At 50.5% G+C, this 24,533-nt stretch overlaps 1 protein-coding gene across 12 annotated transcripts in view; it reads right to left on the bottom strand.

The window, feature by feature from the left end:
• The window catches only part of TMCC3 (transmembrane and coiled-coil domain family 3), a 400,246-nt gene that overhangs the window by 73,005 nt on the left and 302,708 nt on the right, over positions 1-24,533 (bottom strand). For 8 of the 12 annotated variants that reach the window (XM_084957585.1, XM_021092754.2, XM_021092755.2 and 5 more), the window contains 3 exons: positions 17,967-18,868; positions 15,471-15,606; positions 4,494-8,973 (listed from right to left, as the gene is read on the bottom strand). In XM_084957585.1, the coding sequence (XP_084813711.1) occupies positions 8,671-8,973; positions 15,471-15,606; positions 17,967-18,853 (1,326 nt within the window). In that variant the 5' untranslated portion in view covers positions 18,854-18,868 and the 3' untranslated portion in view covers positions 4,494-8,670. Of the gene's footprint in view, positions 1-4,493; positions 8,974-15,470; positions 15,607-17,966; positions 18,869-24,533 lie in introns of those variants that run through there. The other 4 variants (XR_014804365.1, XR_014804366.1, XM_084957587.1 and 1 more) reach the window with 1 other exon arrangement.

Raw genomic sequence — 24,533 nt, 5'->3', positions numbered from 1 at the left:
CCTTTAAGAGACTTGGTGAAGGAGTAGTGAGTTGAGGAAAGGCAGGATCCAAGAAAGTGGGTTCAGGACAGCAGCTGTGTGGACCGTTGCGTGGCTGAAATGAATCCACAGAAAAACAGGCATGGATGGTACAAGACCTGACGACAGAGGAGCAAGCTCTCCGGAGAGGTGGGGCGGGGACAAAGTTTGGGAGGGTGGGGTCGTCTGGACAGGGGGCTGGAAAGGAGTGAAGAAGAGGAGGAGGAGGGGGCCCTGGAGAAAGTTCAGCCCGGGTGCGTTTGGGCAGGGAGAGCTACTGGGGAAGGGAGTGTTCTCCTTGGCACTCGTCGCGGGCAGGCACGCCATGGCCCCAGGCTTCCAGGGAAAGGGGTGTCATCCGCTGAGCTCCTGGGCACAGGTGCGGGGTGCCGCTGGCCTGCCTGGGGCTTGTACCTGTGCAGGGGGGGGGGCGCCACGGGCCAGGGCTGGGGTCAGCACGTAGAGGATGCCTGTGAGAAGCCCCTTAGGGACGTGGAGGAGCCCCCAGGGAGCTGTGTGTGCGCTCAGGGCTCAGCATCCCGCCGAGGGGTTACTCACCGCTGACTCAGACCCAGGTGCTCATTTGCATGTTATTCATTTCCAGCCAAAAAAAAAAAAAAAAGGGGGGGAGCAGGAATACCAGGAGCATCTCCTCCCCCTTCCAAACAGAACCGCCCCAGATCTTCCCGAGTTCTTGCTGTTGTGTGGAGCCCCTCTGACCTGGAAACCTTTGCCCTATGGAGGCTCTCCTCGGTCACGGCCGCAGGGCTGGCTGTGAAACGGAGCTGGGGAAAAAGCACTCAGAAAGTTCAGATATCACTTATATCTGCAATCTAACATACGGCACAAATGAACCTTCCCACAGGGAAGAAACTCATGGACTTGGAGAACAGACGTGTGGTTGCCAAGGGGGAGGGGAAGGGAGTGGGATGGACTGGGGATGTGGGGTTAATAGATGCAGACTATTGCCTTTGGAATGGAGAAGCAACGAGATCCTGCCGTGTAGCACTGGGAACTATGATGGAGCATGAGAATGGGGGAAAAAAGAATGTATACCTGTATGTGTAACTGGGTCCCCATGCCGTACAGTAGAAAACTGACAGAACACTGTAAACCAGCTATAATGGAAAAAATTTAAAATCACTATAAAATAAATTTTTTTTTTTAAAAGTTCGTTTCCTCTCCAAGGTGATGAAGGTAAGCTTTAATTTTGGGTTCCATGGCCTGTACTGCTTTGTGTATCAGTCTCCTCCCACCAGAATGCAGCCCCGTGAAGAGGGCATTGCTTTGCACCCCTGTGCCTAGAACAGTGCCTGCCACACAGTAGGTGCTCAGGAAATACCTGACATGGCTGAAGGCCACCTTCGAAGCACTTCGTCTAAACCTTACTACCCGACCCATATTCCAGTGCAGGACAGGGAGGTTCAGAGAAGCCAAATATCTTCCCGGGTGAATCAGATTGCAGGTAAGAGGAAAACCCCACCCCACATCCAGGCTGGCCTGCCCGCGTGTCATGCAAGAACTCAGCATCTGCTGAATTAGTTTATCAGGTGACCCGCTCTGAGCCACCCTAACGCAGCTCTGACAAAAACCTCCCCGACCAGAAAAAGCAAATGTGTGGATTGACATTCGAGGATAAATAGGTGCCAAGGAGCCGAAATGCTGACCAGCTGGATGGCTCAGTCCATCCCCAGGAGGACAAGTCTGACTGAGGAAGCCGGAGACACATCCCCCAGGCTGACCGGGAGCTCAGGCGGAGGCCAGTGGCCTCAGGGGGACCACGAGCCAGCTCTGGGAACTGGACACCACACTGCGTGGGCCGGTCAGCATCCAGTGACATGCTGCTGCCAGCTCTCCTCTCTCCGGGAGAGCCAGGCCCCAGCCGTCAGCCTCCTCTGTCCTTGCAGCTCCTCCTTTGAGGAAAAGTGCTTGTTGAATGACGGAATCGGCCTCCTCCCTCCAACTCCACACGCAGTTTCCATCAACTCGCAGGTGATGGCTTGCTGATAAGGGGAAAGCCCACGCGTAGCAGGAGGTCGCCTTGTCACAATTCTGACTCCAGTGTCTGGGGAAGGCCATCTCCCTGTGAATCCAGGGCTCCGTCTGGGTTCCTGCTGGCTTGAGCCACTGGGGTGTTTATGAACTGCCTTTGGTCTGACTTTGGGGGATCTGCCTTAGAGGTCCCTGTTCCCTGCAGCGAAGAGGGCCTGCCTGGGCTGCAAACCACAGGGACTACGACGACGGCACAGCAACCAGGACCACCGAGGAGCAAACACCCACTGGAAGCTTGAAGGCATCCCTGGTTGTGATGTGGACAATCTAAGAATCAAAAGAAGAATCTAGGCCTCTGAGAGTTTCTTTGGCAAAGAGTCCCTTATCTGTTAGTGTAGACCAAGGCATGACTTTGCTTCTTTTCTGGTATTTAGTAGCTTCTTTTCAAGCAGAAGCGAAAACAAAATCCAATTCCCAGCCCCTGGGCCAGAGCAGAGTAACCACAGACAAAAACAGCTGTTAGGCGAGCCGCTGCTTGTTCTGTTAACTGCTGCGGTCGGGGTAAAGGCCTGGCAGGGGAGAGATTCTGGATGCTTTAGCAGGGAGGGGAATTTGGAGTGGCCATCACAGATGGTAGCAGATGCCACGGAACACAGAGCAGAAGCCACCAGGGACGTCACCATCTCAGAGCTAAGCAAGAAAGCTGATAAATCCTCAGCCCAGCCAATGGCCAATTATACATCCCAAGAAGCTCAGGAAGCCAGGGAAGGTGTAGAAGTTTCTTTACTTAATAGCTTTCCATTCTTTTCATCCACAAATCTGTCAGCCCATGTCTCTTTCAAAGACGTAGGACACTGGCTTTGGGTAACGTTCTCAGCAGAGTATGTCCAGAAAGCAAAGGTGGAAACACAAAATTTACAACTGTAATACTAACTGCTCCAGTTCTGGGGCTGAGTGACCCATTGCTGGACTCCAGGAGAGCCACCTGCCTCCCAGGAGTCGGGAGCTACTGAGTGACTAGCAGCCAATCGCTCAGTCCTTTCCGTTACCCACGTCGACGCCAGAGTCACACAGGCCTGGGGCGGAACAGCCCCACCTTTACCTGCTGCCTGCTGCTGCCTCGGTTTCCTCGTCTGTTACGCAGGGACAGTAGTGCCTGTGTATTGGGCATTGGAACAACTGTGTTTATAGGGAATGCGAAGCATTTGGCACAGAGCTCTGTTGACAGAGGAACGTTAGCTGTCATTCCACAGCTATGAAAGCCCAGAAGGTGCTATTTGGTATTGCCACCGTCCCTCTGTGTCCTCTACATTCCTACATTTCATGGTCATGCCTAGCAGAAAATAACGCTGTATGTAGGGCTGCAGACAATCTACAATTTTATGATTGCAAATTAAGAAAAGTTATTATCATGAACTGCGATTAAGGTTTTAAGTTACTCTGTCAAGCTGTGACTATGGGTAATTTTTTCTATTAGGAGTCTGTATGATATTCAACACAGGAGAACACTGTTTTTATTCTGTAGCAGTATCTTTCATTGCTGGCTACATATAATCCAGCTCATCAAGCTTTTTCTCCATCCCTTTGTTCTAACGGCCACACACACGGCATATGGAAGCCGCTGGGCCGGGGTCGAGGTGGTGCTGCAGCTGATGGCCCATACCACAGCCATGGCCACACCAGATCGGAGCTACATCTGTGACCCACACCGCAGCTGGTGGCAACACCAGATCCTTAACCCCCTAAGCAAGGCCAGGGATCGAACCTGCATCCTCACAGGCGCTATGTCGGGTTCTGAACCTGCTAAGCCGCAATGGAAACTCCTCTCCATCTCTTTTTTAAGGAAGTACAAACTTGGTGATTCCCAGAAAGCAACACTTGGGACGACACTGGGCTGGTCAAACATTTAATGCAATCGCTTCTTTTTTTCTGTAGACCCATCTTGAGATATCAAATATCAATGGGTGTACAAAATAACAGCGGGGGCCCACAAAATTTCCAAGGATGCAAGTAGCCAGGTCAGGGAATGAGCTGATGTATTTACAAATGTTTCTGTCACCTAAGAGGTCTAGTTATTTCGTTTGTACACAGTGGGTGGGTGCTGAACAGGCAGACACAGAGGGTTCTGGGGCAGCAAAACTATGCTGTATGGCACAGTAGAGGTGGACAAATGGCATTACTGGCTTGTCTGAAGCCACAGAATACAAACCAAGAGTGAACCCTAACATAAACTAGGGACTTTGGGTGATAATGATGGGTCAATGCAGGCTTGTTCAGTGTCACAGATGTCCCCCCGGTGAGGGATGTTGACAGTAGGGGAGGCTGTGCACGTGTGGAGACAGCAAGTGTGTGGAAACCTTTACACCGTCGAATCGTCTGTCATGAACCCAAACCTGCGCGACGACAGTCGGTCTTTAAAAACGATCACGCTCAACACACACCCACACGCGCATCTACTACTGAGAGGGTCTCTGACAAATGTGAAAATTTAAGAAATCTAGCTCTTTATTTAACATCAAAGCAACATGAAGTGTTTCTTTTAAAAAATAATGGCACCTGCTTTGAATGGGGTGAAGAGCTACAGAGAACTGACCATTTTAGGCTGACAAGAAACTATAGGATATCCCACAAAACAGAAATTTCCAACAGACCTCATAATAAACATTTCCAGTTTCTTCGCTTAGAGCCGCTCACTACTGCCTAAACATACCTTAAACAGAGAGCACACTTTTGTTGAAACATTTGAGGACAAATAGAGTCAAAACGCTTTAAATAAATTAAAGTTGCAACACATAAATCATTCCTACTGCAATCAAGGTACATGACTTTCCAGCTTCTTATAAACAGAGAATTGTATTCACTTTAGAAAATTATAGATTAGTTCTGCTTTAAATCCTCTGGTTTTCCCTCTTGTTAAATGTATCCTTAAAAAAAAAAAAAAAACTTCTTTACTTTTACTATGAATAGGTCAATTTCATTCTTTTCAGTGGCTTATCTTTCAGACCAACTCTTTCCTCAGCACATGTGCTGAACTTCTTAAAACACCTTTCTCCAGATAAAGTCCTGAATTTAAAGGAATGCCATTTCATCCCACTCCTGGTTCCTTGCGGTTATAGAAATATGCACAATAGGTTGTTTAATCATATATGTTCCTATTAACAAGCATATTTAAATGTTTTTTCCAAGTGCATACAACTATATTTGGAAAAAGTGTTCCCATTTGATGCAAAATAATTTGGTATTTAAACTCCAAAGAGAAAGGACCTAAGTAATTAGTTGCCCAAGGGAAGCTAGTTCCCTACTATTGAGCCCATAATTAAACCTGCTCCACCAGAAAAAAAAGACAAAGGCAAGAAGCATGATGGGGAAATATTTAAATGAAACAAAGAGCGACAAAGCAGGAGAAGGGCCAGCATCATCGGGATGCTCACTGACAGGGAAGGGTAACAGCGTCACAAGCCGGAATGGAAAGGGGAGGAGTTGCAGAAAATTTCAGTTTATCTTCAGATCACAGCAACTGTACAAGCAACACAACTAACTGTACACGCAAGAAACGTGGGGCTCACCCTACTTTCACCGTCCAGAATTGGCAATGGAATACTTTTAGTTATTGCTTCATTGTGGGTTTAAACTTTTATTGGTGGTGGGGTGAGTGGGGGGGGGTGTTTTGCTCTGACTTAATCATACTCAAAATACAAGCTGGAATAGCCAATTCAAATGAAACCCATAAGAGAGTAGTTTTAGGTTTTGGTTTTGCCCTGAGCAAACCATCGCTATCCTGGTGATCATGAAAATAATGCATCACCAAAGACCCTAGTGCTAGGACCCAACGTCCAGCACCTCCGATCACGCGGTGTAAGTTCGCTGAGGGAGCAGGTGTTTACCCATCCGCCCACGGCCAGCTTTCCTCTCCGGGCATACACGGCACGCCGCCTGCCTGCCAGTGAACAGTGGGGGGAAGATTCAACTTAAATGTACATGGGTATCCAATGCCAGGATTTGCCATACCTAGATCACTCTTTCTGTTGTATATTTACAACATTTAGTCTCCTTGGCAGTGAAAAAAAAAGCAGCAGCAGGAGAGTTTACTGAGACTAATAAACTACAGACAAAGTCTCCTTGGAGTATATCATTTATTGAAAAGCTTCATGAACTTTCCACAAGACTCTAAAATAAATACACTGTGTAGCCTGAACATATCCAAGTGAAAAAAAGGTTTTTCAAATCGAATGAGAATCACCGGAAATTGAATTCTTTAAAAAACTTGGTGAGCAGGTGGACACTCCAGCATTTCAGAAGAGAGCCAGCTCTGAGCAGCTCCTGGTAGGGGCTCCCGGCTGCGGGGGGCGGGGGGGGGGGAGGAACCGGGCTGCCGCTTTCTCCCCCGCTTCTCTCACCAGGGAGAGGAACACACGGACGACAGGTCGGGAAGCATCCGGGCACACGTGCCAGGGTGGGTGGCGGAGGGAGGGTGGGGCTGTGGGACGATGGCCCACATCTTCTTGGAACCTCCCAGAGCCCTGACCTCGAGGGCGAGGGGTCTCCCTTCTTCTCTCTAAGCTACCAGCAGCATCTGCATCCACCCCACTCCCTGCCTTGTCCAAAGTGCCTCAGAAAGATTCAGAGACACGAATAGGCCAGGCCCCAGCTCGATTCACCGGCCTAAGTTACATCCAGCCCTGGGCGCACACGGAGACTGAGGCCCACGGCGAACAGGGAACGCTGGCCATGGAAACAGACACGCGCAGCACTCTTGCCCCTTCCTTCCCGGCATCTGCAACCTGGTTCCAGCCCCTGGGTTGGATGGACCACAGTGCATTTCCAGCCGACTTGGGGGACCAGACGAGAGTCTGGCAGTGAAAGGGGCCCCCGCCACGAGATGGGGTGAGACTGGGACTCCCTCTTCCCTGAATCCAAAACTTTCATGAAATGATGTTTATTGTTTTCAAAAGCTCAAGTCTGGAATGAGATGGTAGAGACTGTTACAAAAGCGTACATTGACTAAAACCACTGATTTGTAAACTGTAAAAAAAGAAAAGAAAAGCAAGCAAGCTTGAGTTGTATGAGTCTGACCCACACTGGACTTGAACCAAACACTCCACTACCCCGCTGTTCCCTCCAATCACGGCACACGTCACATTTTTTTCAGGAGATTTCCCTCAGAGCAGCTGTTTGCCAAATATTGCACTTAATTGAAATCCCGACGCTCCGATGTTTCCTGGAGGAAAATGTACACGCACACGGATCTTTACGCCTCAGCTGAGAGGACAGCTGGTGGGAAGAGAGGCCGATCCAGGGTGTCCACGAAAATCGTCCCGGTCTTCCTTCGTGTCATCTACACAGAGAGATTTAACGGAAAACATTATCTGGGCTCAAGAGAGTGACGGGCGCCCCCAAAGGGGCCAAAGACGTTGATTTCTGAAGGCCTTCCCCTCGGCGGGAGTGCGGCCACGCCACTCATGACCTTAGGACGTACGGTCAGCAAGATCCTAGGAGACAGACGGCACCCTTGGCTCGGACCCCAGATCTAACGGACCCTCTTCTTGCTGGTCTCTCGGGGTCCGAGGAGGAGCCTCTCCAGCTTCGTCCTGGTGAGCCGCGCCCACTGATCCGGCTGCCACCCGCTCAGACCACACGTCGTATTTCCTTCCCCCTTTCGGTGTGCCTACCTCAGGGCACTTGAGCCCTGAAACTCGGATCCTGTTGTCCTGCTTGAAGAGGAAAAACCCTGCGACAGCAGCATCCTTGGTTTTCATTTACTGAGCAAGCGTTGCCATCCCTCGAGGACGGTGAGTACGGCCAATCACGGGAAGGAAACCAGGTCCTCAGAGGGGCCTCGAGCGACGAAGGTGTGCTGAACACAAAGCCCGGGGGTGGTGCGGGTTGGACCGCAATTAGAAGTGAGAGCCACAGTTTGAAGAGGGATTGGGAAGCGTGTCTGCGTGCCCGGAAGATGGTGCATTTGACAACCGGGTGAAACCCAGTGTGCAGCTCCCTGGACACAGGAAGCCAAAGCCCGCTCATCAGTGCTCGCGTCTTACCATTTACAGCGCAACCGGACACGGAAGCTGGACATCGGCTGGATAGACAGGGGGGTGTTACAAGACTTCCACGGGACAGAGAGTCACACACAGTTGGCCACTGTGGACACTGGGCACACGTGGGACCTATGGTCATCAGTGGACGGTGGGATGGATGACACAGGGCTTACTGTAACCCCACGGACCACACGTGTTCACAGGGGCAACACCTGTGCTTCGCCCCCTCCCGTCACCCCTGCTGCTTACGAGACCCGCGGAAAACGCAACTCAGGAAAGGGTGATTTTGACAGAGACCCAAGAGAGAGGGAGTGAGCGTCTTACGTCCCTTTTCTGCTGGGTCACTAATTAGGCCAAGCACTCACCAACCAGAGGTTGGCCAAGCTGGGTAGGCAGGTGGGCTGGAGACCTGGCCTGACTAAGGCAGTGTGCAAGGCGGGGACCGTCTGGAAAGAGATTCTCGCGAGCCAAGGACGAGGGCCCGAGCTGGACCGTGCTACCGTGCTACAGCCCTGGTCCTCGTACTCCTGCGTCGGCACAGCCGTTCGTTTTAGGATGTGGTCGTCTGCACAGTTTTCTTTGAAATAACAACTCGAAGGACTGAGGACGGAAGGCGGCGGCTTCATCTGGGTATTAGTATCCTTTCGATGGCGCACAGAATGTGGTCCCAGTTTTTACAAAATATCGCAAGGAGAGTCACGGCGAAGAAGGTGCCGAGAATGTGCAAGCGGCTCTTCATCATGGGCGCGATGAACTTGGCCATGGTGGACACGCACACCAAGAGGACGGCCATGAGGGCCAGCACCACGTTGATGCACTTCCCCAGCAGGACCTTGGCGTTCACCGAGTCCGTCTGCAGCACCTGCTGCTCCTGCTGGTGGAGCTCGAGCTTCGCGATGCGAGTCTGGCAGGACTCCAGGGCTTCCTGTGGGCAAGAGGGAGAGCGGGCATCAAACGCTGCTGAGACCCCGGGCGGCACGTGCACGCGAGCTGGGCCGGGCACAAGGCCCCCGCTCAGGACGCCCACGGCCCGGGCAGCTGTGAGCAGCCCACCCGCTGGGAACGGTGAAGACAGAGAAGGAAGGCAAGACTCGCAAGGCTCCCTTTATCCTGCTACTCGCAGAGGGAACGAGCGTGCCTCGACAACCGTAAACCACCACGGAGAAGGAATCACGGCCAAGGATTTCGACTCCACTGGCATTTAAAATAAAATGCATACAATCATGGCATCTGGTGGTACCATCAGGAACCAACTAGAGGGAGGGGGTTCTGTTTTGTGACAGGTGACTCCTCCAGCCATGGGGCAGGTGGCATCTCCGATTGCTAGTCCTTATTTCCAGCGCTCAGCGTCCGCGTGCATCTATCGCAGACCCCAGTGGAGGCCGGGGGCGAGAGGGCTGGGGCAGGCTGGCTGCGGGGCCAGGACACGACCTGAGGCTACACGCTCTCCTACATCTCGTTCCTGCCGAGGCTCTGGTTACTAGATACGAATGACGCCAGGTCAATCTCTGGGCAGCTGTCTCTTCGGAGGTTGACTCACATGTCCACCTGTGTCTTTGACTTTGCCCCATGGGCTTCTGAAAAGCACCTCAAAAGCGACACGTCCAGGGGCGGACTCAAGTCGGCACCTTTCCCATTCCTGCCGTCACCTCCGTTTCCCTTCTGGTTCTTTTTCTCAGAAAACAGCACCCGATGCACCAAGCTCTCAGAGCAGACGTGTTCCCTGACAGCCCTCCCATCTACCCGTCGCCCAGCCCCATCGATGCAACATGGGTACACTTCACTTGATCGGTCATCTCCCCCCGCTCAGGAACCCGCATCCACGTCACCTGGGTCCCTGCCTGCAGTAACATTACGAGGGTCAAGTTCTCGTAATGGTGGGTCTGAGCTGGGACAGGCTTTGGTAAGTGCCAAGTTTGGGGGCATCTGGGCCCTGGGCAGCTGGGCAGGGGTCAGAGTGCACTGGACTCTGCTTTTCCTCAGTTGGAGCTCTGAAGGGCACACGGATGGAGGGAGGGAGCTTTGACTTATCCTACGTGCTGCTCTCCAAGAGTGTTGCGTGTTCCCTCGGTGGCACCCCCCCCTCAAAGGGACCGGCTGCTGGCGGGGGGCTCCCTGGGTTATCCTGGCTCTGGGGAGAGGGAAGGAGCCTTCGGTTCGGCTCTGCTGGCCCTGGTCTGCCTTCCACACCCTTGGTCCAGGCACTAACATGTCTTATACTTTAAAAAAAGTTTCTGGGACCTCTTCCCCCCCTGCTCTTACTGAGGCCCAAGAGGATCCCTGCTATTTTTGGTTTATATGTTTATGCATAGCGTCTAACAATAAAGAGAAAAAAGATTAAAAAAAAAAACTTTTCTCATAATTTCTCTACCCACCACTCTTAGTTTTTGTTTGTTTTTTAAATTTCTCCCATTCTATGGGTTGCCTTTTCTTTCTTCTTTTTTTTTTTTTTTTGTTGTTTCTTTTTGTCCTTTTAGGGCCACATTCACAGCATATGGAACTTCCCAGGCTAGGGGTCTAATCAGAGCTACAGCTGCCAGCCTACATCACAGCCACAGCAACACCAGATCAAAGCCGCGTCTGCGACCTACACCACAGCTCACGGCAACGCCGGATTCTTAACCCACTGAGTGAGGCCAGGGATCGAACCCGCAACTTCATGGTTCCTAGTCGGATTCATTTTCACTGTGTCACAACAGGAACTCCCACTCTTAGTTCTCAACCTCGTGAATCTACTTTCCACACAGCAGCCCAAGTGATCTTTGGAAGACGCACAGCTGATGTGGCTCCTGTCGCAGCAGCTCTGACATCTTTAGCAGCCCCGACCCCGACCCCCTGCCCCACTTAATACGAGCCCCCTGCTGCCCTCACTGTGTTCTGGCAACACTGGCTTCTTAAAGTTCGGAAAAGGACCATGTTCGGGGCCTTGGCACAGGCACTTGCTGTGCCTAAGAGGCTGGCCTTCGGGCACCAGCCCCTCCACCTTCAGGTCCCACTTAAATGGTCACGTCCTGAGGGAGGCCTTCCTGGACCCACCAGACTCTGTCAAGCCTCCCACTGGCCTTCCTCCCTCACCAAGGGACCACACCTGCACGAGGACAGGGCCGCCCGCGTGGAGCCGGTGCCAGGCTCACAGCAGGTGCTACACCGGCTGAATGCTCCAGAGACCGGAGCAACAGGATAGGAGGCTTCCACCTCTCTGGAGAAAAGGACCCAAGGAGAGGCAGGACAATGAGCCTCTTTGAGTTCACCGGCCTATTTTCTAACTCATTTACCAGGACATTTGCTCAATTAACATACAGTCGTCTTTTCAGAGTTTCAACAAGCACCATGGCTCCAACATGGATTTGCTTTTCTTCCGCTAAACCTACTCTACGGGCCAAAGAAGAGGGTTCTCTGTTACTATAGCAACTGCATCACACAGGCTGTCAACCAAAAAGGTAAAGCTTCAGACCTTCACATTCTAAAAAGTGCTAGCTTTCTAGGGCAATCGGCAGATGCTCCCCCCCAAATCATGGCTTCTCTTCAAACACTTGGGCCCAGGGTTTCCTCCACTTCAGGTACGGCACAGAAAAGGTGACAGAACAGGAAAAGGATCAACCTTTTTTTTTTTTTTGGAAGTTCGGATAGAATCTGAGCTGCAGCTACAACCTCTGTCACAGCCGCTGCAACATCAGATCCTTAACCACCTGCCCCAGGCTGAGGATCAAACCTGTGCCACTGCAGAGACAATGCCAGATCCTTAACTCACTGTGCCACAGTGGGAACTCCAAAGATCAACATTTTAGGCACATTCATTCATCTGTGATTGAGTGGATGAATGTCACATATAATTGACTGATCTTAGAGTTGCCTTAGAACTTCTGTCGAATTTTCTACCAAAAGAAAAATCCAAGAAAATTAAGCAGTGAATGGTATGGAATTTTGATCACAGCACCCACTAAGACATACTCAGCTCCACAATTTTTAGTACTTCCTTGGGTCCAGTATTTAACTTATTGAGGATAAGGACAGAGGACAGGATTCTCCTTAAACTCTTTTAATTGCCGATTTTAATTGTAAATCTTTAAACAAAACCCTTGCGTCCTAGAGACAATGGCTATCCTTCTCCTACCACCCCCACCCCTTGTACAACCCCACCTGTGAAAACAAAAGACACAGGAAATAAAGATGAAGCCAAAACCCCCCAAGAAATAATGGCTACTCATATATAATAAAGAAAGAAATTAGCCAGCATTTTTTTTTTGTCTGTTTATTACTGTCAGCTAAAGATTTAAGCACTTGGCATGTCTTGTCTTATTTAATCCTCCTGACAGCCTTTGGACAGCTCATTGATATTTCCATTTTATTTTACTTATTTATTTAGTCTTTTTTTGGTTGGTTTTTAGGACCGCACCCTCGGCATATGGAGGTTCCCAGGCTAGGGATCTAATTGGAGCTGCAGCTGCCAGCCTACACCACAGCCACAGTAACACTAGATCCGAGCCACGTCTGCGACCTACACCACAGCTCGCAGCAACACCAGATCCTTAACCCAGTAAGCGAGGCCAGGGGTTGAACCCACAACCTCATAGTTTCTAGTTAGATTCGTTTCTGCTGCGCCACAACGGGAACTCCTGTGTTGACTTTTTATGGCCACACCTACTGCATATGGAAGTTCTCAGGTTAGGGGTCGAATTGGAGCTGCAGCTGCCAGCCTATGCCTCAGCCACAGCCACATGGGATCCAAGCCACCTCTTCGACCTACACCACAGCTCACAGAGATGTCGGATCCTTAACCCGCTGAGGGAGGCCAGGGATTGAATCTGCCCCCTCACGGAGCCTAGTCGGTCGGGTTCATTACCACTGAGCCATGATGGGAACTCCCACTATTTCCATTTTACAGACGAGGAGGCCGAGGCACAGAGCCAATGGGTGCAGTCTCAGTAGGAGGTAGAGCCAGGATTCTAACCATCCTAACGAGAAAGGCCCTCCAGTCACTCACAGAGACGTCCTCTTTGCAATTTCTGAGCTACCGATAAAACCAGAAAAGTTGAAATAAACTCTTCTGAATTTTTTTCTTTCTTTCTTTCTTTTTTTTCTTTTTTGGGCTGCAGATGCAGCACATAGTACTTCCCAGGCTAGAGGTAGCTGCTGGCCTACACCATAGCCACACTAGATCCTTAACCCACTGAGCAAGGCCAGAGATGGAACTTGCATCCTCACAAATACGTCGGGTTCATTACTGCTGAGCCGTGATGGGAACTCCCTGAATTGTTAAGCTCCTTCTGTGAAGTCCCCCCCTTTATCTTATCCCTCCATCTCCAGAGTATGTTTCTTCAGAGATGGAATAACAATATTCACCCAAACAATCCCCTAAATGAGAAAACCCTATCTTTAGACACAAGCCAGGGATCCCAGACCTGTCCTAAAAGAGAATGTTCCAATAAAATGACTGCACTGTTCGCCTGGCAACACTTCACATTTAAACCGGGTCACATTTTTAAACCAGTCAGCAGTGAAGTGAAGTCTCTTCGTCCAGAGCAGGGGCAGAAACCCCCCAAGGATCCTCTGCGCCGGGTCTGCAAAGGCAAACAAGTCTGACGCTCTGGCCCCCAGAACCGTCCGAGCAGACAGACGTCTGGGATGAGCGCGGGCTCGGCCCCCGACGCGGAAGGAACAGAATGCGGGCAGCTGAAACCGGCTCACACATCGTGGAAGAAATTCCTCTTTATGGTTCAGTTTTCTCCCCTGCGAAGTGGGGCTGGAGAAAATTAACTGCAGCCTATGCAGAAAATTTGTAAAAATGAAGCTGAGCTGACCTGAAGCGTATCCGTATCCTTTTTTTTTAAGGTGATCAACAGGAATATAAGTCGGTGCAGCCACTATGGAAAATCGTGTAGAGGTTCTTCAAAAAATTAAAAACAGAAGTCCTATACGACCCAGCCATTCCACTTCTGGGCATATGCATGAAAGAAATGAAATCAGCATCTGAAGAGCTACTGCATCCCTGTATTCATTACAGCATTCTTGACACGAGTTAAGACATGGAAACAACTTGCGTGTTCACTGATGGGTGACTACAGAAAATGTGGCGCACACACACACACACAGGCGTATTACACAGCCATGAGAAACGGGGAACTACTGCCATGGACAATAACGTGCACGGATCAAGAGGGTATTATGCTAAGTAAAATGAGTCAGAGAAACACGGTGTGTGATCTCACTTATATGCAGAATCTCAAAGGGAAGTGAAATGGAGAAGGGAGGTCAAAAGGCAAAAACCCTGCCAGGTGAGCAAACCCTGGGGATGCAAGGTACCGCCTGGTGACTGTAGCTGACAGTAACTGTATCGGACATTCGAAAGCTGCCAAGAGGGCCCACCTTGGAACCTCTCATCACAAGGAAACAAATTTGTAACTCTGTGAGGAGATGAATGGTGACTTACTGCATGATCATTTCCTAATATATCAGTATATACATCGATGAAGCCATTATGTTACATCCTTTAAAACTATTACACAATTGTGTATCAATTATATCTGAATAAAAACGGGGGGAGAAAAGACTTTCTGGTAACACTGCCCCCACCCAAAAGGAGCCCAAGAAGCCTAGGGTTGCTCCACTACAGCATTACTATCACATGAATTCTGGAACGTTCTGTTTATACTGATCTGGTTACTAGCACCCTCGATCCATGGGGATCCCACCCGCCCCCTTCAAATCCCACCTTCTCCAGGCCATTCCCTCACATTCACTACCCAAGGACTATTTGCAAGACTGTGTTCAAGCCACTTAACCTCTCTGCATCTTGGTCTCCACCTCTGACAAATGGAGAGAATGACAGGAATCACCTGAAAGGGTCGCTGTACCAGCGACATGGAGTCTCTTTGCTGGTCTTGGCACCTGGTGTGCATTCGGGTGCCTGAAATCCTCACAAATATGAAAGCTGTTATTTTGCAGGTGAGTAAACAGACTTAAGATCTGCTCAGGACCACAAAGCCGATGAAAGGCTGGGACCAAACCCAGTGTCTGACTGTGAAGGGACCGCCGGCCCCACTAGTCCACAGCTTGCTGGGCACCACACGCCTGAATTTCTGTGGCTTTGAGAGCATGGCTCCTGACCTCCACCTCGGCAAGCGTGTCGAAGGAAAGGTCTGTCTGCTGTTTTAACGCTTGTGGTGACGATGGAGAAAACAGACTACAGATAATAGGCCTGGAGTAGGTAATAAATATTTATGAACTAATTCAGGCAGAAAGTAAACAGAACATAGCTTAATGTCTCTAACATAAGCTAACGGGGTTAATAAGGTGAAGAATAAAGTTTGCTCCATGGGCTAGAATTCCTTTCGGGCTTGGGGGTAATGCACTTAGTTTGCTCCCACGCATGAAGGGCCGGGGAGAGGCCACGCGTGCACCTGACGACGAGAGGCAAGGTACCTGGATGTCCTGCGACCGCTCGTAGGCCTGGTAGGCCACCTTCTCCTCGATGCTGGCCAGCTCCTGCTTCAGGTTGGCCGTCTCGTGCTGATGCAGGTCTGTGAGGTCGTGGAGCTGATCTTCCAGCCGCTCATACCTGCGCAAAGAGAGACGCAAATTCTGAGCGGGACATCTCAGAGCCTCCCGGCGCATGGAGAGCGCCGTCCTTCGTGTCTCTCTGCGGCCAGGGCCCCGCGGCGTGTTCGCAGCCGGCGCGCCCACAAGTGGAGCTGTGGCGCCCGCGCTTTCGAATGACACCAAACGCCCGCGCCAGGAAGGGCTGGTCTCTGCAGTCGCAACCCTGTGCCCACGGCTGAGAGTTCCCGCAAACCGAACCTGGCTTTCCCATCCACGGCAGACGGGCTGTGGGGACCATGGGACAGACCTCTTCAGCTGGCGCAAGCGCCAGGACTGGGGAGGGGACAGGGCTGTCCCGGATGCCGCCTGAGACAGGACCCGCCGGCATCCTGGTGCTTTTCCCTCTTCCGCTCACACAGTGCCCAGTGGTTGATGGTCACAGGCCAACAGGAAAGGACCAGTTGCTCCACTGGAGCCAGTTCCCCTTATTTCCCAGTGCACAAGGGGATTCTGAACACATGTTTCAGCTCTTAGCACTTAAGTGCCAATAAAAAAAAAAAAGTATGCCTGTTAAATATTAAAGATGGCTTAGGGGGGAGCATTTCCAAAAGCCCAAATTTAAATCTAAAGAGTCCAAATCTAATAGAAACACAAAGATTCCCCTTCCTACCCTTCACTCCCCTCAGAGAAGAAGTTTGTCTTGTATTTGAAACCTTATAATGTTTATTCTGAAACAGGAAGCACTATTTAGGGAAGATGCATTAGCCTGGAATGACTTCAATCAATACCAATTTTAGATGCTTTTATAGGCCACTTGATAGAATCATTTAAAAAAAAAAACCTTAATACAGACTTAAGGATTATTCTCAGGTAGGACTTCATAGGTGCCCAATGCTGGTGTTATAAACAAGCCTTTTAAAGATCTCTTGGAAGTTCCCGTTGTGGCTCAGTGAGTTAAGAATCCGATTAGTATCCTTGAGACTACAGATTTGATCCCTGGCCTGGCTCAGTGGGTTAAAGATCCAGTGTTGGCATGAGCTGTGTTGTAGATTGCAGACATGGCTCAGATCCCACATCCCAGGGGCTGCAGCTCTGATTTGACCCCTAGCCTGGGAACTTACATATGCCGTGGGTGCAGCCCTAAAAAAAAAATCCAAAAAAAACCCACCTCTTAAAGTAAGCCATGTAGTGAGTGACAACCATGAAGCTCACAAACATAACGAGATAACACACGAGCATCATCAAAACTGTTCCGAACTTCAGCAAATGGGTATTTGTGAGTCGAAATAAAATCTGGATCCAAAGGGCGCGGTATCCCAAAACATCTGAATGGCATTAAAGTTAATATTATCTGGAAAAGTTGTGACTCAAAAGTCGTTCTTATGTGACAAAGAATCCAAAGTCAAAGATGCATGCAGAAAATCTGAAAAAATCATTTCCTAAAAATAGGCGAGCCGAAAAAATTCATGTCTCTAAATTAACACATATGTAAAATCACATATCAGATATAAAACAACTTGTAAACTAAATTTAAAATTGAAATCTTACAATATGTAATAGGCATTCATTTTTTTATCTACAGTTTTAGAAGTTAACATATTCATTTGACAAAAATAACGCGGGGCAGGGGCTATTTTTCCCGGGAAAACGGTGGAGAAGGGGATGGTGGGCACACACACTTTTTATGCTACAATCACCAAAAACCAGCCCACCAACACCCGACTTAGAAAATTGGCCAATATAAGCCACAAGATTTTAATGGCTACTTCAATCTTAAGATTCCTTGTGAAAATTCTTCATTTGAGGTGAAAGGTTTAATGAGTAAACCATAGTATCAGTAAAAAAAAAAAACAAAAAAAACACCCTAGGAGTTATCTCGTGGCATTGTCCCTGCTGTGGCTCTGGTTACAGCTGTGGCATGGGTTCAATCCCTGGTCTGGGAGCTTCTACGTGTCATCAGAGGGGCCAAAAAAACCCCACCCAAAATCACACTAGATAAAGCCTTATGTACCAAATAAAAGCTACCTTGCTGGAGAAGGCATCTGTTTTTACTTGACAGCTGTTATGGAGGGAAATGGAATACAGAGCTCTGAATGAGGGTCCTGAGACGTCCTAACAGGAGTCTAGGGAATCAGGAGCTCCATATGCCCGAGCTGCCCCCTCTGCAGGGATATTTTAACAGACACCCCACCCCCCACCCCCGCACCGTGACGTCTTTCTCTAAGCTCTCAGGCTTCGAGTCACAGAGCATAACTCAGAATCACAAAGATCGATCGATTCCTAAATGCCTCTGACCCAGATGCATATTCCTCGGAGATACAACCGCGAGCGCCTGACTCTGGAGCCAGCGCTGCAGCGAGTAAGTCTGGCCCGGGATACCTGTATCTCTCCTCCTGCAGGGTCTGGGAGATGAAGCCGTACTCCTGCTTGAACTGCACTTTCAGCGCCTCGATGTCCTCGGCCAGCTGCGCCTGGGTGTCCTTGATCTCGCGCAGCTCCTCCAGGATGGCTGCGAGCTTGCCCGGGCCGCCCCCGGCCCCGAACGACTGGTTCCCGTTGCTGTCGGCCGAGCCCGACGTGCCGCTCGAGCACTCGTCATCGCTGCCGTACTTGGCCTTGGTCACGATGGTGGCGCTGCCCCCGTAGGCCCGGGCGCTGGCCTCGGGCCGGAACTCCTCCAGGGAGGTTTTGAGGTGCGCGATGTTGTCCGCACTGCCGAACTTATTGCGGATCAGGTTGGCGAACTCTCTGGACTTGCTGAAGACGAACACGGGCGGGGTGAGCGACACCCCCGGCAGGCCCGACCTGGCCGCCTCCAGGCCGGCCGGGCCGGCGCGGGCCTTGGCCGGCGCCTCCTTCAGAGCGGCCTGGGCGTCCTTCGGGGGCTCCTTGGCCAGGTCCTTGGCGCTGCGGGGGGCGCCGTTCTGCTCGAGCTCGCGGAGCTTCCGGCGGTACTGCTCCAGCTTCTTCTGCAGCTGAGCGATGGCGTGCGCCGACTTCTGGTTCTTCTTCTCGAACACCTGCTTGATGCGGCCCGCCTGCTGCTTGTCCGCGCTGCTGACCAGCTTCAGGTACTCGGCCACGTCCCCCTCCCGGGACGTCTGCTCGATTTTTATCTGCTCGGTGACCTTCAGGATTTTCTGCCTCAGGCTGTCGGCGCTGAGTCTGACCTTGTGGAAGTCCAGGACGCCATCTGGGACATCGAAGTTGAGGTTGGTGTCCGAGCCCCCGCGGCGGATGCTCAGGGGCAGGCTGAGGGTGTTCATGTCATGCCGTCCCACCTGAGGGAGACAGGCAAGAGCGCGTTAGGCCTGGAAGCTGGAAGGAGGGAGCCGCGAGAGAAGCTGTGCCCACCCGGCAGACACGCGGTACAGCCCGCCTTTGCAGCTGCCACACTCCCGAGATCAAAAGGCCTCGTCTCTGCTCAAGCCGCATCCAGGACAACCCAACTCCTTCCTGCGCCCCTGTAGACCAAGGATGGGATTCAGCTCTCCCTGGGCATCCACGTTTCTGTCTGATTACCCGGTAACTGTCGGTTGCGGGGGTGGAACATGCCTAATGCAGTGCGGTGCGCAGGCCGCCCTGGTTTCCCAAAGCACCCAGGTCACTGGAACGCCCGCCGTGCTGCATGCACAGCGGACTCCACCACTGGGGGAAATGCACCCCACCCAGAAGGGGTGAAAACAAACAAAAACGTAAAAAGAAAACAAAGTTCCAGTCGCTACATCTGTCAACACAAGAAATTATTTCCTTAATGGAATCGCCAAACAGACATGATGGAATAATAAGGCGCAAGATTAATTTTAATAATTGAGTAACACAACAGCAGTATTTAGATGTGGAAACAAAGAGCCCAAACCACAACCACGGTGATTAAAACCAACAACAGCAGACCATACTAAGACCATGCGAAATGACTTTCCCACTCAAGGGCCACTGGGGGAAAGACCTGCAAAGCATCCCTGGGCATCTTGGCAATGGGGGGGGGGGGGGCACATGGTTTGCGTGCCGGGCACTGGATGATCACAGGGGTTGTCACAGCCTCACCACCATGCCAGCCAAAGGATGTGTTATTTCCATGTAACACACAGAAACAGAGGCTTAAAGAGTCAGGATTTGAATCCAAGCCACCTTACGCTGGTCCTCTTTCCACGTCAGGACCTACAACTCATATCCCTAGAGGACTAAAAGCAGGTCTTTCTAAGGTCTGAATACAATCTCTAAACACAGACTCATAAGATCTAAACGGAAGCCTCTTCTCTGTCAGGTTAACAACCCTTTGATTAGAATAATGCCTCGATACGGAGTCTTGCCAGAAACTGAGTGAGAGACAAGACAGCATTCAACTCAAGTGAGGTTTTGTTTTTGTTTTTTTTTTTTTTGTTTTTTAAAGGGGGGAATGCACTAACTTAGCAAAAAACTGCTGAGGTAATAATTGACCTCATGCTGCCCAAATGACCCAGGGTCAACTGTGGTCCATTTTCAATAATGGGCACTTAACACTTTGCCATATGGAGTTCCCACTGTGGTGCAACAGGATGGGTGGCGTCTCTGGAACCCTGGGATGCAGGTTCGATCCCAGCCTGGCACAGGAGGTTAAGGATCTGGCAGTGCTGCAGCAGCAACTGTGGCTCAGATCTGATCCCTGGTCCAGAACTCCATATGCTGCGGAGTGGCCAAAAAAAAAAAAAAAAAAAAAAAGATGTATAACATTTTGCCAGGTGAAAAAGCCTACCTAGTGCTTCTTCCCAAAAGAGGGAGCCCAACAGCACAGTAGGGTACCACCCCAGGTCCATGGAGCAGGCCTCCTTCACAACTTAACGTTACTTCTCAGCCTCTCTCTTCCTTCACACAACTCTGCCAGGGCTAAGAGCCCCTGGCTCATTTATCTCCAAGAAGAGCATCACATGCGAAAGACCAGAAGCAAATAAATGCCAAGTCCTTCTAAAACTAGAAGAAGAACAAAAGGATGAAGGAGGTGTGACTTTATCTGGTCAAGCGGGAAAGATGGGCGTAGGGACTGAAGAAGGTATGAAATGATCACCTCCAAGTCCTGGGGAGACGAGCACGGGAAGCGCAAGGAAACCAAGCACCCGGCTCGCTGGCGGACCCCAGAGGACCTGGCTCCAACTGCAGTCACAAAGAACGCACCGACCCAGGAAATGCTTATTTGGGGCAGAGTAATTCACAGTAACGGTACAAGCACAAGGCTGGACATTCGATTTCACTGAAGATATCCAATCTGTTCATGCTACTCCTCAGAAACGCTCTTTGGCTCCCTAATGCCTCCCAAATTATATCACACAACCTGCCAACCATAAGGTCCCGCTTACCTTTCAGGCCTCACCCTGTACCCGATAGATGCCAATCATCTTGAGTGAACCACATGACCCAGAACGTGTGTGAATTTCCTATGGATTTCCTCATACCTGTGATATTCACAATGCTGAGTGCTTATCAAAATCCCACCTGTTCTTTAGGATCCATTTCAAACGCCACCCTTGCCGTAGAGCTTTGCCCGGTCCCGTCAGAAAGCTGCCTTTCCTTTACGTGACCCTCCGCGGTGCTCTGGTGGCACTTTACTCCTCCTTTTATCACTTCGATCCTTCAGAGGCAACGTGGTGTCACACCTGTACCCAGTGTGTAGAGCTGACACCCGCTCTTATTCACAGGACGCTGTCAATTAAATGTTTCCTGAGCTAACCTGACATCATTCTTCATTCCAGGAGAATCTACACAGAAGTCCTGTAAGACAGATTTGAGTAGAATCCAAAAAATGACCTTAGAGAAAGAAATAACGGCATTGCAGCAACATGGATGGCCTAGAAATGATCAGGCTACGTGAAGTCAGTCAGACAGTGAGACGCCAACATCACACGCTTCCACTGACATGTGGGATCTAAAGGACGACACAATGAACTCCTGTGCAGAACAGATACTGACTCACAGACTTTGAAAAACGTATGGTTTCCAAAGGAGACAGGTTGAGGGGTGGGGGGATGCACTGAGGGCCTGGGATGGACATGCTTTAAAATTTGGTTGTGATGATTGTTGTACACCTACAAATGTAATAAAATTCATTAAGTAGGAGTCCCCATTGTGGCTCAGTGGTTAACAAATCCGACTAGGAGCCATGAGGTTGCGGGTTCGATCCCTGGCCTGGCTCAGTGGGTTAAGGATCTGGCGTTGCTGTGAGCTATGGTGTGGGTCACAGACGCGGCTCGGATCTGGCGCTACTGTGGCTCTGGCGTAGGCCGGTGGCTGCAGCTCTGATTAGACCCCTAGCCTGGGAACCTCCATATGCCGGGGGAGCGGCTCAAGAAAAGGCAAAAAGACCAAAAAAAAAAAAAAAAAAATTTTTTTCATTAAGTAATTAAAAAAAAAAAAGACCTTGGAGGCTCTGCCCAGATAGACCTGACAATTCCAGGTGAAGGTGTTTTCTTTACACTCAGGTTAGAAGTTCCACCTCATTTCAAATGGATTCAACTAAACAGCGATGTCTGAGTATCAACGTGCAACATGATACACAAATAAAAATTAAACATGGACTTTTAAACTTTAATTGATGTATGATTCACATGCAGAGACGTGCACATCCAATAATAATAAAACTAAAATTTTCACAAACTGTGAACCCACTGTAACCAGAAGCCAGTTAAAAAAAATAGACGCTGCCCTCGTGCCCCCTTCAATCATAGCTACAGCACCTGCACCTCTAGAAGGAACCTCGAACCTGACTCGTAACGGCACACGTGAGTTCTGACTAATACATCAGGACTCTTTTTGTCTGTTTTCATTCCACATTGTTTGTGAGAGTGGTAAGAGGGAGCGCTCTTGCCCACTGGAGCTAAGGTCTGATAAAGTCATCAAAACCCAGACAACCTGCTTGACACTCCCTGTTAAGAAGCCCACCACACCTGTGAAGACACAGGTGTCTAAATCACACCTTGCCGGACCCAGCGAGAAGTCATCACCCGCTCCTCTTCCTTTAACCCGCAGCCCCACTGCGGCGGCCACCCGCGGATGCAGGCATGTTTACACGCAGGTGGCTGGCTGACATCTGGCTCACTGGAAAGTCTCAACAACGCCTGGCAGGTCCTCGAGAGCCCAGGTGGAGGAAGGCAACAGTGTTTAAAGCCCGATCAATCTCACTGCTCGTGGGCAAATCTGTTAGACACCTCTGATGAGGGGGGGAAAGCTGGAACTACTGCTGGGCTGCACGGTCCGGCCTTTTGCAGCCCTAGCTCAACCTGGAGAATTACGAGGCAGCTAACACGCATCCCGAGACACCCATACATTCCCCAACCCACAGTGAGGGTTCAGGGACACGCTAGGCAGAAAGCGTCCGAGGCCTCCGTCCACCACTCCACCTGGACTCGGCCTGAGGTCAGCGGTGCAAGGCAGCCGTTTAGGGCTGGGGCCCCCGGAGGAGGACAACGGTCCAGAGATGGCCCGGAGTCAGCCAGCACGCGGCCCGTGTGTTCCAGTGACGACACGGATACTAGCTGCGTGTTCTCAGGTCAGTCTAATCACATCTATGGTCTTTGACTTCCTAACCTATAAAACGAGCAGATGGAACCAGACAACTCAGAGCTAACGCTGCAAAATTCCTTGAAATGCAATGCGAGCTAACTTTACTGTGAGACAGTGTCACAGGACAGTCAAAACCCTGGGCTCTGGAGACAGGGACTGCTTTGGTTTCCGTCTTGGCACCACCCTTTCAAACTGTGTGACTGTGGAAAAATGACTTAGCCTCTCTGTGCTTCAGTTGCCTCCTCCTTGTTAAAGGGGTGATAACAATTCTTTGAAGAGTCATGAGGAATAAATGAGATAATGCATATAAAGTAGTTAAAGACTTCCTGGCACAGAAAATGGTTTCAATCAAGCTTTGCATTTATTATCTTGATTTTATGAAAAATGCACCTGTATGTAAAAACTAAAAGGAAAACGAGCTCTCAAGTGTTAACAATGTGGGGTTATGAGGAGTCATTCTTTTTGTTATGCTTTTGTATTTCCCAAGTAAAAAAACCCCAAGGAACCAGAATGACTATTTTGGCAGAAACGATGCTTTTTTTTAAATGACTACTAACCCCCTTCAGTTCTCTCCGAATGACTTGTCTGTTATTACCTTACGTGAAAAGCAGACCAGGAGCATCCTAGTGAAAAGCCATTCTTAATAATGTTTTCCTTCCGGCAGCAGAAACAGTTCCACCGTCATCTCAACGTTTTGGAACAAGGGCTAAGGAAAAGCTTTAAACCCGGGACAGATGTCAAAAACGGACACTGAGTCATCTGTGCTCCAGTCCAGGCCTCCAGCACAACGCCCCTGGGAGCTCACCTCACTCACTAGGATGCGGGGCCCGATGCGGTCACTCCCAGGGCTGCTGGAACACACCATTCAGGCTTCAGAAAAGGACTGTCCCCTGGGACATTTCATGTGTCCCCCGCCCCCCAGAGCTCCAGAGAGACAGGACAAGAAGGGAAGGGCAGGCAAGGCACCATACACCGCCCAAACCCAGAGAACCGGAAAGGAGGGCGTGGACTCAGGCCGGAGAGCCTGGGGCCCTGGGGTCCCGGAGCGGCCAGAAGGTGCCAAGGTAGGGAGATCGGAGCCAGGGCACGGATATCAACTGCCTGCCTGGTCCCGTGGCCAGAGGATGAACTTCTGCTTTACAAAAAGCTGCTAGAATCCGGCCCTCTAAGGGAAGGGTCGGATCCTCCAAACGGGCGGGCCCTGCCGGGCACAGGTGTGGCAGAGCCCACATGCGGGCGAGCGGGCAGTTTCACGGACAGGCCGCGAGGGAGCTGCAGGCTCGGGATCCAAGGGCCTCCTCACGTTTTGCAGCCTCGGTGCATCATGACTCGTGTTAGCGGAAATCTGCCTCGAGGTGTGGCAGTCCCAATGTGCTGGGCTTTGCTGGGCTCACAATCGATGTCAAAACCCCA

The sequence above is a fragment of the Sus scrofa genome, chromosome 5, assembly GCF_054392235.1.
Source record: "Sus scrofa isolate SSC_HxYL_T2T_F1_AM1 chromosome 5, Sscrofa_HxYL_maternal_Yorkshire_Landrace_v2.0, whole genome shotgun sequence".
Classification (NCBI taxonomy): Eukaryota; Metazoa; Chordata; class Mammalia; order Artiodactyla; family Suidae; genus Sus; species Sus scrofa.
The sequence above is the reverse complement of the archived record's forward strand: the minus strand, read 5'-3'. Positions and strand labels throughout refer to the sequence as shown.